This window comes from Phoenix dactylifera, unplaced genomic scaffold (genome assembly GCF_009389715.1).
Source record: "Phoenix dactylifera cultivar Barhee BC4 unplaced genomic scaffold, palm_55x_up_171113_PBpolish2nd_filt_p 000544F, whole genome shotgun sequence".
Lineage (NCBI taxonomy): Eukaryota > Viridiplantae > Streptophyta > Magnoliopsida > Arecales > Arecaceae > Phoenix > Phoenix dactylifera.
Window position 1 is genome coordinate 58,308 of NW_024067953.1, and position 18,069 is coordinate 76,376.

An 18,069-nucleotide genomic window follows, 5' to 3' on the forward strand; every position below is an offset into this window, starting at 1 on the left:
GTCGTTTCCACGACATTGCCTTCTTTTTTCTTTTTCTTTTTGTGCTTGTCTCGTTAGGTGAGGTGTTTGTCAGAAGGAAAAGGACGTGATGGGTGCAACTCACGAAGGAATTGTAGACTTTATGGCTGGCAATATGGGTGTGGGGATCCATCTCATCACGGGGATCGCGTCCTTTGTATCCTGCTAGCTTTTTATTTAATGAGACCAAACTTTCGTTCGTTATCATTGGTGTCCCTCCCTTTTGCGTGATTGAAGGGCGAGGACAGCTATGGGGTCAGTCAGACGTTGCCCGTGGGGGGGCGCCTTGAGCTTTGTTTTCTTTTTGAAGAAAAGGAGCTGAAGCTATCCTGTATCCAAAGGAAAATTACACGGTATGAAGGTTGCATTATATGAACGGGAAAACCCAGTCGTAGAGACGACAGCAGCAGCAATTGAGACAAAAGGAACTCACAGGCACCTGAGACTGCAGAAACAGCGTAGAGAATAAAGAAACTTGATACAACTTGAAGCCGAAATCCAGAGTAGCAACAAGATATGACCACCAACTGGCCTGAGACAGAAAGTGCTGATGGCTGCTTAATAGATAATATGTGAATACAGCTGCTGCCACAGGAGGAAGCAGAATACCAAATCCTTTCCCTTCACGCGATTCTTTTAGATAAAGAAGTACGGGAAATAGGCAGTTGGGAGTTCTGAGCCATCGACCAAACAAGCCTTGTAATGATTGAAGTGGGAAAGCTAGCCTGAACTGAGAGGGAAATATGAGAGATCCAGGGTAGCATTTAGATCCCACATCTCGGCAATTCTGGAATACCAGAATGAAACATGAAAAATAACACTGAGCTGAAGCATCTCAAAATCCGCTGCATGCTCCAATGGACAAATCCCTCATTTTCTTGGAGGACAATGTGGATTGAAGCTTGAATAGTTGGTCGATGTCTCATACACAATGAAAAAATACCTCCTCCCCTTGGAGGAGAACATGAATTCCACCCTCTGGTAATACATCAATCTGTATAATTTATGGAGCGGACGAGCTTTGATTGCTCCAGTAATACCAAGATTGGGCAACTTCAAAAGCCCCCAAGGAAGGCTTCTCCCATTAGGTAGCTCAATACCTCCCAACCTCCTCAACAATAATAATAAATACCATCTCATAAAATCAGCTCCTCGGCCCCAGCGGTACCATGATCGGATTTTTCAGCATGACATCAAGAAGAAAACTGGTAATGCAAACCAATGGTTCAATTTTTCCCCATGCGCTACTTGCAGTGAACGAAGTGGTTAATAAAACAATTACATACACAAAAATTGGATCCTCCTTGGCATATCCATGGGCAAATCAGACGTTCGTCGTGTACTTGGAATATTAAACATAAACATATGCAAATTCAAAAATCATCACCAAAAAACGACCCAATGCATAACACCCACAGCATGTATTGCAGTGAATCACACATCTTGTGGCACAGTTCGGACAAGCGTTCCAAGGATACAGCTCATTCTTTTCCACTTCACACCAGCCAAGCAAGTTGAAGGAAAGACAATCTGTCATTAACATTTGTTTAGCCCTCATTCTAAATCCCAGATGTTTAAAGATGAATGGCTTAGACTACTTGTACTGAAATTATGTCCCATCCTACATTGCATTAGAATTACAAAAGCATCGGTATAATTTAAACAAAACTAAACAAATATAATCATTCTGACTCCACCATCCAACTCAATGCTGTCGAAACTATGCAAGGTAGATCCCCAACCAAACACAGAACTCCTTTCTTTGAGACAATTATATATACCATGCATTAAGTTAGAAGTATGTCTTGAGCTCACCTAAAGATCACAATCAAACACAAGTAACTGTAAGAAGTCATTTAACACCAGAATCTTGGATTCATTGATATATACACAAATGCAGCATTCAGAACACACAAGAACCACATGGCAGATATGCATACCAGATCTCGAAGAGATATAGTAAAAAAGGGATTATGCCAAAGACCAAAAAGATTGATAACAAGCAAGACAGCAACAGAAGTCTGTAATGGTGGAGACTAGAAACCAGGACTTTCAAAAATGCTAAATAGCAAACATGTGATGAACTAATTTTCTCTGAACTGCTTTGTTAGAGGCTTACAGCATCCAAATGGCATGCAATTTCTGCCAAGAGAGTAATGAAAAAAACAGGGGGGAAAATGCAGCACCTTTAAATCCACCAGCAAATACTTAAACCTGCCATTGAAACCCATCCTAAGCAAAATCAAGAAAAATAAAAGTTGCCAGTCGTGCCCTAAGAATAAAATGGCCCGAGTCATTGTCATTCAATAATACATAAAACATGTTTTAACTACAGCTCAAACCACTACATGGTTGGCTGCAAAATCTTCTGTCATGACAAAGTTCACCAGAAAAAATTGGAAGTGAGATTACATTTAGCAAACCTTCGGATTATATCCTCCTCCAAAATCTGCCCTAAGAATGAAATGGCTCAGGTAACTGACATTCAATAAGATATAAAACATGTTTGAACTACAGCTCATACCACTACATGTTCGGCTGCCAAATCTTCGGACATTACAAAGTTCAACAGACCAAACTTGGAAGAGAGATTATATTGTTGCACAGTCGATAAAACTAAAAATACAAACGACACATGGTCATGCCTTGGCAATTCAAACAAGGAAGATGAGTCCTGTGCCACTGGAAGAGGTGCCTAGATGGCATATCTAATTGTCTAACTGATGTAGCATTATAATGTTAATTCTTTGGAGCAACAATGCAGGCGGACATGTAAAGCTGCAATACCACCCCCCAGGAGAGATTATACAAACAAAGTAACAAACTACTCTGACCAACAAGGTGCATTTAATTACAGTGGCTTTGGTGGAAGAGATGACAGAGAATTGAAATAGTAAGATAGATGTGACTTACCATCCATCCTCCAAGGCCAGCCATATATTTACCCTCCTTGACTAAACCAGCAAGCATGCCCATAAATGCTAAAAGAAGCTAAGCAACTGCTGAAGCCATGAAAATTGTTTCTAAAGGAGCATCATATCTCAACATTTACATGAATTACAACAAGGTTTGATTCCCTCTGAAAGAGTTCCACATCATCCTCGAGGCAAACACCAGGACGCATGTGACATTGTGTGTGTATAACTTAGTGCAAAAGCAATACAGGAAAGAGAGTCCACAAACGCTTGTGCCTGCAAATTAAGGTCTAACTCATCCATATGCACCAGAATAGAAAAATCCATATACAATAAACACTATTACGCTTTCACGGCCATAAGGGAAGGAGAAAAAAAAAAAGAGAGTAGCTGGTGGCTCACCAGATCCTCAAGTCATCAAAGAAATGGGTTCCCCTGAGACCTCCTTACTGCCACGAAAGTTGCTTGTGACCAGATCTATCTGCATCCCAACCCCCTTCTGGCTCTTTCCTCTTCAGACCCCCACCAGGCACCTGGTACATCCTTGCCTGGTCCTCCACAAAAGCCTGAGAAGGGGCAACCAAGAGTTGTCTCGATGCTGAAGGCAATCTGTCATCTTTTCCTTCCATATCTGCACTCCCTGGACCTGCGTTGAGATCAAGACCTTGTCTGGCCCACTTTCTACTGTTATCAGATCCTCCACTAGTACTACCTTCTGGAAGGCTTATAACATAAGGCCTTGGATAATGGGACGAGACAGCACCTGCTGGTCCAACAAGCTGTGATGAAATGGTAGGAAAGCATGAAGCACCTCCAGATGATGAATCAACATAGGCTGTTGATCCACCTGTGAAGGAAGTTGACGTGAGAGGAAAACTGGAGCCAAAAGGGAAGCCAGCATATGGAAATGCTGTAGCAGGGGAAAAGGCCATGGCTGGAGATGATGAAAGCACTGGGCCTCTGTAAATATCATTTCCAAATGTGCCACCACCTGTAACTGACCCCAAAATCCTCTGGGTCCCTGGAGCTGCAACAATAGGGTAAGGCTGCTCCCCTCTATCAGGCAAGAAAGATGGTATAGCAACAGCTGGATAGGAATTACCCGAAGGAAACCAAGATGATACATTTCCTACTTCAGCATTGTTCATTCTGAGGCCTGCTAATGGCGGTAAGAAGGGCAGACTGCTGCTGCTCTTGGCATGCTGGCTTCTTGGTGCAGGTTCTGAACCAACTTCATCAAGTCCTGGTCCATTATTAAGATCAAAGTCCCTTAATATGTTGGCCTCCCCATTAGAGAATCCTCCAGGTGCTGGTCTTACTGGCAAAAGTGGCACCTCTAACCTCTGGCTGGTGCTTGCTAAGAATTGCCCATTTTCTGTACCCTCATCGATTCTATTTAAATCAAGATCAAGTCCCCCAGCAGTTCGTGTGGGTGCCTCCTGATTGCTAATGACTCCTGATTCAGAGCCTGTTGTCTGAGCAGAGCTCTGAGAATCCATGTCCTCAAGTACTCTCTCATCAGGTATATTCAGATCGATGTCCAAAGGTGGACGACCCTGCTTCCCTGCAGCATCAGATGCTGGGACATTAGAAGTACTAAGTAGCATCTCAAGAACCTTTCGTGGTTCAGCAGGGCGAAATGCACTGGTGGCAGCTGAACCTTTCCACCCAGGCTCAGCCTTAGTCTTCAATAAATTTTCAGGTGGAACGAACGGTCCCTTCGCTGCAGCAGCCACTGTGATTGGACTAGGCAAGCCACTTAACATGGGAGATGCATATGGAGTCAGGTTAGGCATGCGAACTGCAGATGAACATATTGGTGCAGCTGAGGAAGCTTGCTCGCCTTGGTTCCCATCATCTCCAGGGATGCCTTCATTTAAATCAAAGTCGAGCTTAGCCGAAACATGTGGCTCAGCCGTAACAGCCAATGAAGAAGCCTCTGCAGAAGATGCAAGCTCCTCCTTTCCATCAGCATCAGCTCCAGACATCTTAGAACCAGAAGACTTTGCACATGGCTCAGTTTCTTGAGGAGGAATACTGCACGGAAGCTGATTGTTGGCTGACCCAGTAAGACAAACCTCAAGAGGCTGCTTTATTTCTAGGTTATCATCAACCCCATTGCCAGAGACAAGTGAGATAACAGTTGATGCAACTCGTTCATCAATGCTTGAAGCAGCAATACTAGAACTTTCTTTCTTTTCACTGTTACTGAAGTCCAAATTACCAGCCCTCAAATTATCAGACTTCTTGGTCTTGGAGTCGTCATCATTTTCAGGACAAAGAACTTCATCAGCACCAGAAAGAGCAACAGCATCATCAGCACTTTTATCTAAAGCCACTGCATGATTTGCCGCAACAGGAGGTTGTTGCTGGTCCGTTAAGGTAGCACCACCAGGCAGCTCTTTATCAATGGGAGGACAAGAGGAAGATTCTTCAACTACCAGCTTCTCAGATTTTCTGCCTGAAGCAGCCTTTTCAAACTCACAAGCACCAGCCAAAGTGTTGCAAACAACTCCAGAAGTGCACATATTGCCCCCTCCAATCTTTTCACGGGCACAATCAATGGGTTTACTCTCATCCATTGATGGACTCCTTAACTTAGGCTTACAATCTGCAAGACTATCAGTAACCTGCCCACTACTCATTAACCTGTCCCGGTGTAGATAAGCTCCATCACCTTCACTCTCCTCCTTGACGTTTGATGGACTAGACATAGAATAACATCTATCAGCTCTCTCTTCCTCGAGTTTCCCTTCTGATTTCATATAAGAATCTGTAGTTTTATGAAAACTTGCACTGGAAACGGGAGACTGTTTGGGTTGCTCGCCTGTCAATATATTATTATCCTGCAATGGCATGATGATTTTTTCATCACCTGAAAAGTTGGCGCCTACCTGTTGCGGCACATCCCTTGCTAACACAGAACCAACACTCTTCCCATGCTTCCCGGAGTCAACATCAGCAGATTCTTCAGACCTGGCATGACTCTGGACAACACCATCGTCGCATGACAGTCTTGACTTAGCCTCATTATTGGCAGTACAAGGGTCCTCCACTGCAGGTGAAGTTCCAGGCGAGCCAGTGGGAGAAATCAAGTCAGACTTTGACATTTCCCCAGCAGCCACACTAGCAAGTAAATTCATTCCTATATCATCCCCAGCCGATAAAGGAACGCTAGATTCAGAACATTTTGCACAGCTTTCAATCAGTGCATTTATAGAGCTGAAAGAGTTCCTTGTCCTAGATTCAGGCAAGAAAACCCCTTTTTCATTCCCAGAGGATGAACAGCCAGTTCTTGGAACATCAGAGACCTTCCCAGTTTCATCAGCACTCCGGTGTTCTTCATCAAGAATAGTTGTTGGTGATCTGTCCCCTTCATCAGATCCAACTACCCCTTCTTTTACATCATTGCTCTGCCATGTTTCTATATTTGCATTGGTGGCAATATGAGACCGACAAGCATCGCTCCTTAGTTTCATTTTACGATCATTATGCTCATGTTTATCAGGAACCCCAGGTGATGATGCTCTGCTACCAGTCACTGAAGGGTCCTCAACTGAACCTCCACTTCCACTTCGGGCAGGACTGCGACCAGGGTTAGGAAGCCTAACAATCAACCTGTGGCTATTTCCATGATCTGCAACAGGTACATCAAGTGACTTTTCACATGTCAATCCAGATTGTGATGCTTTATCCAGTGTTGTAGTCCTGTTAAGAGAACCAGACTTACCCAAATTAGGTTCCTTCTGAATTCCAGAATTACTTGCTCCCAGAAGCCCATTGCCAGACCTTCGGTGGCGAGAAGAACTGCCAGAAATCTTGCTAGCATTCATTGAGCCAGCAGTTGAACTCCTTGCATCCTCTTTCCATGAAGAACCCATTTTTTTTGCATGATCACTTGAACAAGACTGGCTATTGTTCTGAGACTGACTCGAACTGCTGCTCTTTTCTTCTTTCACCACTGTCGGGGGCAACTCCTGAGTCCCACTGCCACCACTTGTTTTGCCAAGTGGATCCTTCAAGCCAACAGCCCCCGAAGCAGGTAAAGGTGATTGTTTTAAAGATCCTGATGTAAACGGACTTGGCTTTGCAACAGGATCTGAAATGCCAGGCTTACCAGGCAAAGTTTTACAAGCAGAAGGCTGACTGGGGCTTTTCACAGCTACCTCATTTGATCCAGTACGTCTGTTTCCTGGATGAGAAACTTCAGGAAAACCTGACTTTCCAGGCCATGCTACAGCCTGGCTTGACCCTACAGATTTCGCATCATTGTTCTTTGTCATTTCTGCACCAACTCGTTTCTTCCAAGTGTCGACAAGACTCCTAGCCTTTTTGTGGATCTCCAAGTTCTTATGACTACGCAAGTGATTTACCGACTTGCCAATGTTGCAAGTCTGTAAAGCATTAAGATTTACAGGCAACTTTTCCAGAGCACGAAGTAGAGCAAGCAGCAGTTCCTCAGTGGCTTTATCACTTTCCTTGGGACTGTTGCCATCGCCAGTTTTACCTTTGTGTGCCTCCTGAAGCCAATCATCCAGAACAGGAACACCCCTGAGCTGCACAAATCTAACAAGGCAATCATTTAAATCAGTGGCCGCAATCACATCTGCAAGCAATATCCTACCAGCCAGGTCTATTTTTCTCTCATTTCTATCAAGTTGCATGAGATTCACCAGTTTCTCAACCCCTTCATTGTTTACAAGCCCACCTTTTTCTGTAATTTTGGCAATTTCATCTTTTATCATGCTGTCAAATTTAAAGTTAGCAGAATCACCATCCTCCGTCTTAGCAGACCGCTCGCGTTTAATGGGCTCCGTGCCCTGATCACCTCTCTCCCTCTTCTTCCCCTTAGACTGAGGAATGGAGGTGCCACTATTTTGTACACTATCTGAACCAGATTTCAATTGTTGTGCGGACGCAGGACCATTCAGAGGTTTTGGAGAACGCCCGCCTGACTGCACTGCTGCATGCATCTCTAGTCGTGTTCTGTCCAAAAGTTGGTCTACCTCTTCCTGACGCTCCTGAGTTAAAAATAATAATAAGAAGAGGAATAATCGATAACTAGAATTTAACATATAAAGGAAAAACGAATGTACGTATGTATCCATCGCCTTATACATGCAGAAAGATGCTAGAAAGCTACAGGACTTACATTGATATAATCCTGATCAGTTAGCCACCACAAACACTTGTTTGCTGTATCATATACTCGCCTACACACAAATGATGATATCCCTGCTGGAAGGTCGACACCTTTACGCAAAAATGCAACTTTACATGGATGAAGCAATGTGGCAGCTGAAATCACGTCCTTGTGAAATGAGTAGAAGACCTCGTTCGGTGCAGCTTCAGGTGATATGCCTTTGGCAAGCTTTACGTCAGCAGGTCTGTAAAGCCAATTTACACATAACTCAAGATAATCCTCTTTGCCTGCTGAAAACCAACGTATTATTCCAATGAAAGGTGGAGCATTGACAGCCTGGAAAAGAGCACAGTCACCAACTCGAATTTTGCGCCCATCCTACAAAACAACAGAAACATCAGGAAAAGATTAAACAAAAGCAATAAACAGTCTTCATGGCAGTGTAAATGCAAAGTAAAAGAACGACAGAAGAACTTCAGTTCAAGAAACAAGAAAACAATCTCAGAATACTTAAGCAAATTAAATGTACAGACATAGACCAAGAAATTTTAATAAGGGCACCATACTTACCAATCCAACTTCCCAGTGGTCCTTAGTATTAACTAACATGATCTCCAAATCCATATATTAGATATTAGCATTCCAGTTCTAACATTCAGTCAACAAAAAGCATAATTTAGGATATAATTTAAAAATACTTGAAGTTGGAAAATTACATAGCCAATGGGAGAACACCCACATACACATCAAAAATATAAATATCCATATGGATTCACAGGAAATAAACATAACCATACATAAACATGCAAAAAGAATATGCATAAGGAAACCCTCTGCTCCATTTCTTAAGCTGAAACACACTGGCAATAAAAAACAACAGACATTGGAATCAAGAAGAAAAAAGCTGAACTGAAAGCAACAAGGAAATAGATTACAAAATAAAGTACACTAATCAGTTAACAACTCAAAATACAGAACAGCTAGCACAGATATCCGAAAATTTCGGTATTTCCAGAATATAAAAAGTAATTATTTCTACCATTACCAATGGAAAAGATTTATCACAATAGGCTAGCTAGATTTTAAAGAATGAATTAAACATAGCATGCATATGCACATTAAGCAAACAAGACCATCTAAAAAGGCATTTGTATAAATCCAAATATCTGACATATTTAATAACTTGCACAAGGATAAAACTGAATAAAGCAACAGTGCACAAAAAATATTCTCTGCTAAAAGTTCCAGCAAAAGGAACTTCCAATCTAATACTCACTAAATATGTCAGCTCCACACCGCACTAAACATTAACTTGACTTCGAAATACCTAGAAATTTTATAGATCAATCATTATGCCATATATCAAATAAAAGCAGAAATACAAATTCACCAATTTGTATAAATCTACTTATAATAGATGTCATTCATCAAGGAGCTTGGCAAAACAAAATCAGTTTGTAATACATAATTAAACAGATCATAGAAACTGATACTATTTATAAACATTACCGTTACAATGAAGACTAAATGGCCGACTTCATTTTTTTCCAGGGTGCTATATGACTATTTTAAAACAATTTTTGCAACAGTTTTTGGGTTTATACATACTTCATAAAGACATCCAAACACCTAGATAAAAGGAATTTATTAAGTATCAAAGACAAAATGCAAAAGAGGCGCAACAAGGATCTGCAGTAAGGAAGGTTCTAGCCAGATTATGCCAGCAGAAAAGAACCAGTAGTAGAATAATTCTATAGCTAACAACTTCAATCATCCACGGCAAAAGCAATATACTGACAAGCGAATGCATAAATATGTTGGAATCACTAGATTATAAAAGCAAACACTGCCGGGGAAATTAATATGATAGACAGCAGAAAACTGAACAACTAGCATTACAACCCAAGTCAGTAGGAGCTTCTATTCTAAAGTATACAGATTTCTTTTAAATACGCCATGCATCAATTATAAGAAACACATTAAGGTCACTGCACACTATAAACAGTAGCAGAATCAAAAGCTTGCATTGGTCCTTTAAAATATTGCTCCATATCTTCTGGAAGAACCTATATTCTTCAACAACCAACTTGCCACAAAACCTACTCACATAGTCATCAAAATGGACAAGTGAACATTTTGTTTTCCAAACAAATGGGCAAACTTTGCTGATTTGTGAGAAAAACCTATTGCAGAGAGATCACAAAAATAACAGTCCATTACTGGAAGCCATTTTGAGCAAAGGTATCCACAAAGTAATAAACCTCAGGATGAACATCAATGTCTCTTTTTTCCAAGCACATGTTGAATCAACATAAAGGCCATCATTATCACTTACAACAAATTCCTTGTATAAAAAACTATCTCCAATTATCTCATATAGGCAACAAGTCTTCACCTAAACCTTCTATTGTTCGTAACAAAAAGAATTTCGTTAGTTGTCATATCAACAATTAAATCAACATTCTGATAAAGATTGAACAAGAAATTCTTTTACTATTCTTACTTTTCCCATTGCTTGATGGGTGACCAAACTAGACAAAACAGGAACACATAAAGTCATGCAATAGTCTGTACATTGCATCAAATTGGAAATGCACATATTTCAGAATTTAACTAGTTTCCCTTTTGTATATTGCTTGAGTTAACGATAGAACTCTTCTGTTGTCATATTCTGGTGATCAAAGTGATAAACCACACATAAACCTGTAACATTATACGGACATATTACATGCATTTATAAATATTAAATCATCTTAATTATTATGATTATCTTATAGGTGTATACCCTTCTGTGCAATCTAGATTGGCAAGGTCTGCCAAACATATCCATGTAACAATAAGATATTACTGTCTAAATTGACTATATCATAGACTAAGAAGGTTCTTGGAGCCAGCAACAGTAAAAGAAAAAGCATTATACAGGAGTGACGCCAAACAAACTTTAAGGTACATAGAGCAACTCAAAGCTGTCAATATATTTCATCCATGATACAAAATAGACTTAAATGATATCTTCACATTAATGCAAGTCATAACAAGGGAGAAAAGCTCATGCTGGAATTGCCAATTAATAAGCTAGCAATCATTTTTGTCCTACATAGTTCACTCTTGACCAAAACAATACATAAATGCAAACATTCATACCTAAAATAGTCTGTGCAAATAATATGAACACTTAAATAAGTCCATGTATACATGTACATGCGCACATATGTTACAAATATTATACATCTCACTGAACATATGCATGAATCTATGCATGTGCATATGCATTTACATAAACTATTAATACATGCATATCAATGAATATACATCATATGCATGAATATATACACACATATATGTATCTATGTATGAACAATGTAAGTATGTATATATATTTATATGTATACACTGTATCATATACACATTTTTTTTTAAAGAAATTTGAACTAACGGAGGCTCTAAATTTCTGAAAGTGCATTTTAATAACATATTTTAAGTCAGGCATAATTCCGCAAGATTAACTAAATATGAGAATTACTTCTTCAAAATGCATCAAATGAATTGCTTTTTAAAATTCTGTCGAGCATGAACCAAGTCACCACGAAGTAAACCATTCAGGGAAAAAAAGCACAACTTGCAATCCTACAATAAATATAATCTCACTATTCAGTAAAAAAATTATTCAGTCTCAAAGTAATAATAAATGCAGTCATGGTACCAACTAGTACGATCACAGTATAGAACAAAATAGCTGCGACAAACTTAATGTTTCTGCAACACTGGATGTTTCAAATTGTTTATCTCCAATCATCAGCTCATGTTAACAACATAAAGTTCTGTAATAATCAAGGTCCGCCGTACCGGTACCGGTCGGCGTACCGGTGGCCGGCCGGACCGGTATGGTACCGGTACCATACCGGTCTGATACGTACCGGCTGGTACCGGTCCCGTACCGGCCGGTACGCGGTGGTTTCAAAAACCACAGCGCGCGGCGCTGTGGTTCTAAAAAAAAAAATCGTACCGGTACGAGGCCGGTACGGGCTCCGAACCGGCCGGTACGGGCTCGAACCGGCCGGTACGCACCCGTACCGGCCGGTTCGGATAAAAAACCGGAAAATACCGGTTTTTTATCCGTTCCGGTACCGGTCCACGGCCGGACCGGTACGTACCGGCCCGTACCGACCGGTACGGGCCGGTACGGCATTCCATGGTAATAATACATGGCCCAAAAAAAAAAAGATATAGTAGGAAATATGAATAATAATTACTAACTACTGAATTTAAAAAGTATTAATTTTCCTAACTTTTTCCCAGATAAAAACCTTATGTGGAAACAACAAGTGCAACATATAAGCATATCTAGCTATTAGTATGTCATGACACTTGATTAAACTAGTTATTAAACATAAAAGGGCTACTCAAGAAGTCAAAATTATCTCATGTCATAAAACAATAAACTTCGAATGCAAATAAGCCACCGAAGAAAAAAAATTATGAGTTCACCTCAGAATACATAAAAACATGTTCTGAAAATTATTGCAGTAAACTTCTTCTTTATGGTGTTGTAATACAATTATAGGAATATGGTTTTAGAAATCCTGATATGCCACAGGCTCATTTCCAGAACCAAGCCCCCCAGTGTCCCTTAATATTCCTTCTCACTACCTCCAATCGAGTCAATTCCTCCTCATAGATAAAATAATTGTGAAAGTCATGTAAATATAGGGTATTTCATATATTTATTGTTTTTCATTGTTTCAAACCAAGACATCAGAAAGTAAACAATTAAAAGTACATAAAAGTATATAACATCAAAATTTACCATTTTCTGCTATTTTAAAAAACAAACATAATATAACACTTCCTAACATTACGGACTTCAAACCCAATTCTCCACAGTAGGATAAAAGTCTCTACAGTCTCCACCACTGGACAGGCATGGATATCTTCACTCAAATAAGTACCTTCTGAAAGGTCAATCAGAACATCATAATTAAAAAAAAATCATAATAGGTCCATCATCTCATTTTTACCAGTATGATAGTAACAAAATGAATAATATTATAATATTCTAATCCCAAAAAGGCTAAAGCTTCATAAAAATTGGTCAGGTATTTTTTTCTGAGAAAAAAAAACACTCCTGGTTCCCCGATCAAGCATCATACCTTTAGCTTTTCCCAAAATTCTACCTCTTCTAGTGAGGTAAGATCTTTGCCGCCTTGTTTGGCCCTTAATAAATTACCAGCACAGACTACACAATGACTCCTTAAAGGCTGCATGCTCAGAATTAGAAAGAGCCTACACAATTACTCCTTAAAGGTTGCATGCTTAGAACAAGAAAGAATTACTAAAGAATACATTCTCATTTAACCTTCTTTCCTACCACCAACCTCTCATGGCCTAAACAAGAGAGACTTCACCACAAGTAATGCTCAACTAAGAAAATTATGATGGTAGAAATTATAATTCCAAGCTTAGATTAAAACAACCATATAGCATACAGACACTAAACAAGCAAATAATGGCATCTCAGTATTCTCAAAAGGAAAGAAAATGGCAAGTTAGGTAACAGCAGACACAGTAAACAGTAAATGCCCAGAGAGAAAATGAGAAATCTACCAACATATGAAGTAGGAACAGAAGATCACTCCAACAACTTTCTTTTGTTTTTCTACTCATTTATGCCCATTGCAATCAGAAAATTTAAGAAAATACATAAGGATGAGGAGTCTCTCGAAATCGATCAAATCATAAATAGGAAAGTCCTTGGTGTTGGAATAGAATATCAAGACAACCGATCGAATCATAAATAGGAAAGTCCTTGATGTTGGAATAGAATATCAAGAAAACCATTTTTTTCCAACACACATTGACCCCTAATGCAGACAGAAAAGTAAAGGAACAGAGTAAGGGCAATAGACTACAAGAAAAATGATCTAATCATGAAAAGGGAGGTCTATTCCTTGCTGTGACCAGCTATCTCACAAAATCAAAGGCCAGCAACTTAATTTAATAAATTAACTTGCAAATGACAATCTTGTGGGTTCTTACAGTACCAGTCAAGATTACAAACTAGAGAACCTAGTAACTTAAAAGATGAGCCTCAACATAACTATATAATGGATAAACGAACAATGTAGTGATTGATGATCATGATGATGCCAACCTCTATTTATGAGTCACATGTTCCTGACTAAAGCAGTTATGGCAAGAAATACACTTACCATGAGCCTCCAACAGAAAAACACCTTTTGGTTTCACAGCTTAAGCTTGTGCAATGGAAGTTATGCTAAAATTGGAATTTGGAAAGAAATTAGATGTAGTTGAAAGGAGAATGAAAGTTTTGGACATCACATAAAGGAGATTGTGAGCATATTTATACCACAAATTAAAGGCTGAACAGAAAGAACAGCATCACGACAAGCTTGTGCAGTGGAAGTTACGCTAAGATTGGAATTTGGAAAGAAATTAGATGTAGTAGAAAGGAGAATGAAAGTTTTGGACGTCACATAAAGGAGACTGGGAGCATATTTATACCACAAATTAAAGGCTGAACAGACAGAACAGCATCACGACAAACGAAACATTTTGGGTAGCCACATCTGGCAACCACAATAACAAACCAGACAACAGATAAAGGGTTGTCCTGTGATCCCACAATCCACGTATGTGGCACTATGTCTTAAGCATAATTGGAAGAAAAAGCACGATTCAAGAATGCAGGACTTTCCCCTGCACCCCCCCCCCCCCAATCCACAGTTAAGCCACCTGTTGTAATCACACACAGGTGATAACGTAAACCAGTTCCCATGGCAAATTTGTACAAGCCACCATACATCCCTAGGAATTAGTCATTGTTTCTAGCTGAATTCAACTATAGTAGACATCCTTCTAATCCACTTCGAAAAAATGATACATGATGCAGATGTTTTCCTTTTCTAATTCCTTCTTGTTTCCCCCTAAAACTAGAGTTTTCATAACTAACACTAAGATTCTGTCCAGTAGAGGGAAGACGATTTGAAAAAAGCATGATGCTGGCATGACTTGATGACGGGTGGTTTACAATTAGTATTTGGAAAAGATTATCCCTAAACAAACTGAAACAATCAAAATTTTACTGGCAAAGTTCCAATAAACTTAGAAATCCCAAATGAAAGCTTCTATCTAACGAACACTATTGACACAATTTATAGTTTCTTTGCAGCACCAAACTCTAAAAAACTCAAAGCCTTTTCTGTGAGATCATAAGGGCAAAACACACACTTGAGTGAGAAAATAGCAACAAACACTCCAGAAATTACACGATACACGAATCTACCGAGGAAAAAACTTGAAAAAAAAAAAAAGCAAACGCATAGTAGCTGAGAGCAGGGAATATACAAGCTCCGCAAAAAATCTTGAAGCACAAAAATACTAAAATATCCGATGATATAACAAAGAATTAAGGCATACGGAACCAGAAATCGAAAAGACCCACATCTACGGCATGGAGAATCAAGACTAGACCTTCGATCAAAGATCCACAAATCCAAATGACAAAAAACAAACCAATCACCAAATTCCCCAATCCAAGACTCGCCAAACTCCACTTTTTCCCTAGTCGACATACCAACACAAGGAAAAAGAAAAGAAATCCAAGAAAAGGAAGCACCTTTACGAAAGAATCAGCTGAGGGCTGGAAGGAATCGGATGCCAAGGGGGTCAATCGGGGAGCTAGTGGCGCCGGCGGTGGGAGAGCTGCAGCTGCTGTGCCGTGCGCGGGGACTGGCCACATGTGCCGCCTCCGTTTCCTTTCCTCACCTTCCCGCCCATGCATAGCCTTGCATCTTCCCCGGTTTTGGTTGTTCCGATCCCTCCTCCGGCGCGAACCATCAATTCCCCACCCTCAATTCCTCCGCCAGCTCCCGGAATCGCTCAAACCCTAGAAACTTTCCAATCTGCCAAACCCTAGATCCGCCCCCCTCGCACCCACCCACAGATCCCAAAATCTCCCAATCAATACTCGACGAGAGACAAACCCTAATCTGGACCCAGCGGGGCGCCTCGGCCAGGCGGCCTCAAGATCGGACGGATGGCGGATCGAATCGGAAGGCGCGAGATGAGAGCGAGATCGAGGAGGAGGAGGACGCGAGACGGGTGGGCGAGGAGATGGGAGCGGCGAAATCGAGGGATTTTGAGAGAGATTTGGGTCGCGGTTTTGAGAGAGAGACAGAGGAGATGGTTATTCACTTATGAGAGAGACCACGGCCGTCGGCAAAGGAAGGCGTACTTGGCAGCGAAGGGCGGGCAGCACGGGCAGCACGGGCAGGGAAAGAAGAGAGGGTTAAGCTGCGACTCCTGGGTCCTGACTCCAGAGCGCAGCGAGGTTGGAGAGCATTTTGTACCGTTTCTTCTTCTGCGCTGCGGCTGCCGCGCCCGCTAACGTGCGGCGCTATCCTGCGCCGCTGGTGACGTGTGAAGGTCGGGAAGGATCGTGATTTCGACCTCCCGGCGCACGCTGCTAACCTGCGCACCAGGCTCGGAGAGGGTTTTTTTTTTTTTTTTTTTTTTTTTTGTGTTTCATGCTTGACGACACAAATAAAAGGATGGTAGAACTTTTCATACCCAACATGCCCGATGGGGAAATAAAAGTACATGACCAGCGAGACTGATCCCACCAAAGGTTGTGTTTGGAACTAATCTTGAGATGAACTTTTTCCTCTCTTATTATAATTAAAATAAGTGAAGCTGTGGGGCCAGCCCTATTGTCAACAGGTAAATTGAGGGTTGTTCCAATAAAGGCACACTCATATGGTTGATAACAGGAGATTTTGGTTTCATTCAAATATTAGATAGTGCAACTCAAAATATATAAACCTACGTAATTAAGTACTAGTATGTCTTCATTCCATTATGTCCAAAAAACAAAAAAAACAAAACTTGGCGTCAAAAAAGGATTCATGTGATTCATAAGATCAACATAATTTACGAGAAATTTAAGTATAAAGAGCCAATTCTTCCACGTTGCATACGTTTGGAGTTTGTTTTTCTGATGCAAGAATTGGAAAAATATTTCTGCTAGAAGATAGAAAAGTATGAAGAGCATTAAGGAGTTCAAGAAAGGTGTTGTTTACCCAAGTGGATCCAAACTTCCAATCCACCCATCTTAACTCTAGCATATTCTATGACATTACGTCCATTCATAATTGACTTACAAATTCTTACTTTTCGTTGTAATTGGATGATGATCCAATGAAATAGAAGATGGACCAAAAGTTATGATCCACCCCGATACACTATATCATAGTCCAGAAGGAAAAAAGAAAAATTTGTCGACATCTTTGGATTGATGATTTATGGTCATACACGAGGTTTTACATATGTGAAAGATTATGACAGAGATTCTTGCTTAGTATATGATAGAGATGCTCTTCCATCAATAAGTCAAGACTTACTTTTCAACTAAAAAGAGACGCAAGAATTTGACAATGACATGATACCCTACTATTTATCTTACCTCCGCTTCCCTTTCAAATGTGTGTTTTAGCTGCCTAAAATGAAGTTAGTTCCATTCATTGATTCTCCAACCTCTTTATAAGAAATGTTGGATTAAGAGTTTCAATGCCTGTTGGCTTGACACATAGAGATAGCCTCTATGGGCTTATATGTGGGGCATCACCCATGAGCTTCTCAAATGAGAATAACATTTACGAGCTTATACATGGAATAGCGTCCACGGGCTGATGCAGAGAATTTTGGCAGTCTTGGACTAGGTCATAATCTTGGTTAGTCCAAAGTTAAAAGATAATTGATAAGAAACCTAAAAATCAATTTAATGAGAAACAAATGACATGACATAAGAACTATCGTTGAATAGTTGGTTATATTGATATATATATATATATTACGCTTCTTTGAAAAGATGATAATGAGAACCTATGTGCATGTTATTTGTATGAGCTTTCCGAGTATTGATACGATATTCATTTTATCTGGTATTACTAATTGATTTTTTTTTATTACTTATGG

The 18,069-nt window shown here is 40.2% G+C and overlaps 1 protein-coding gene across 4 annotated transcripts; it reads right to left on the minus strand.

Moving 5' to 3' along the window:
• Positions 1-1,432: 1,432 nt before the first annotated feature.
• On the minus strand, positions 1,433-16,403 carry LOC103719165. 4 transcript variants are annotated; one of them, XR_005508556.1, is made up of 5 exons: positions 15,713-16,402; positions 8,086-8,454; positions 3,336-7,954; positions 2,932-3,209; positions 1,433-1,548 (listed from the first exon to the last, which is right to left on the minus strand). XR_005508556.1 is itself a non-coding variant. In XM_039119395.1 (5 exons), exons 1-4 carry the CDS (start codon positions 15,875-15,877, stop codon positions 3,380-3,382), a joined length of 5,016 nt encoding a protein of 1,671 aa, XP_038975323.1. In that variant the 5' UTR covers positions 15,878-16,402; the 3' UTR covers positions 2,589-3,209; positions 3,336-3,379. The 4 variants fall into 4 exon arrangements, 3 of the variants coding, with proteins under 3 accessions (XP_038975322.1, XP_038975323.1, XP_008806497.2); XM_039119395.1 differs by lacking the exon at positions 1,433-1,548 and having other exon boundaries at positions 2,589-3,209; positions 3,336-6,570; positions 6,664-7,954; XM_039119394.1 differs by lacking the exons at positions 1,433-1,548; positions 2,932-3,209 and adding an exon at positions 1,558-1,833 and having other exon boundaries at positions 15,713-16,403.
• Positions 16,404-18,069: the final 1,666 nt, after the last annotated feature.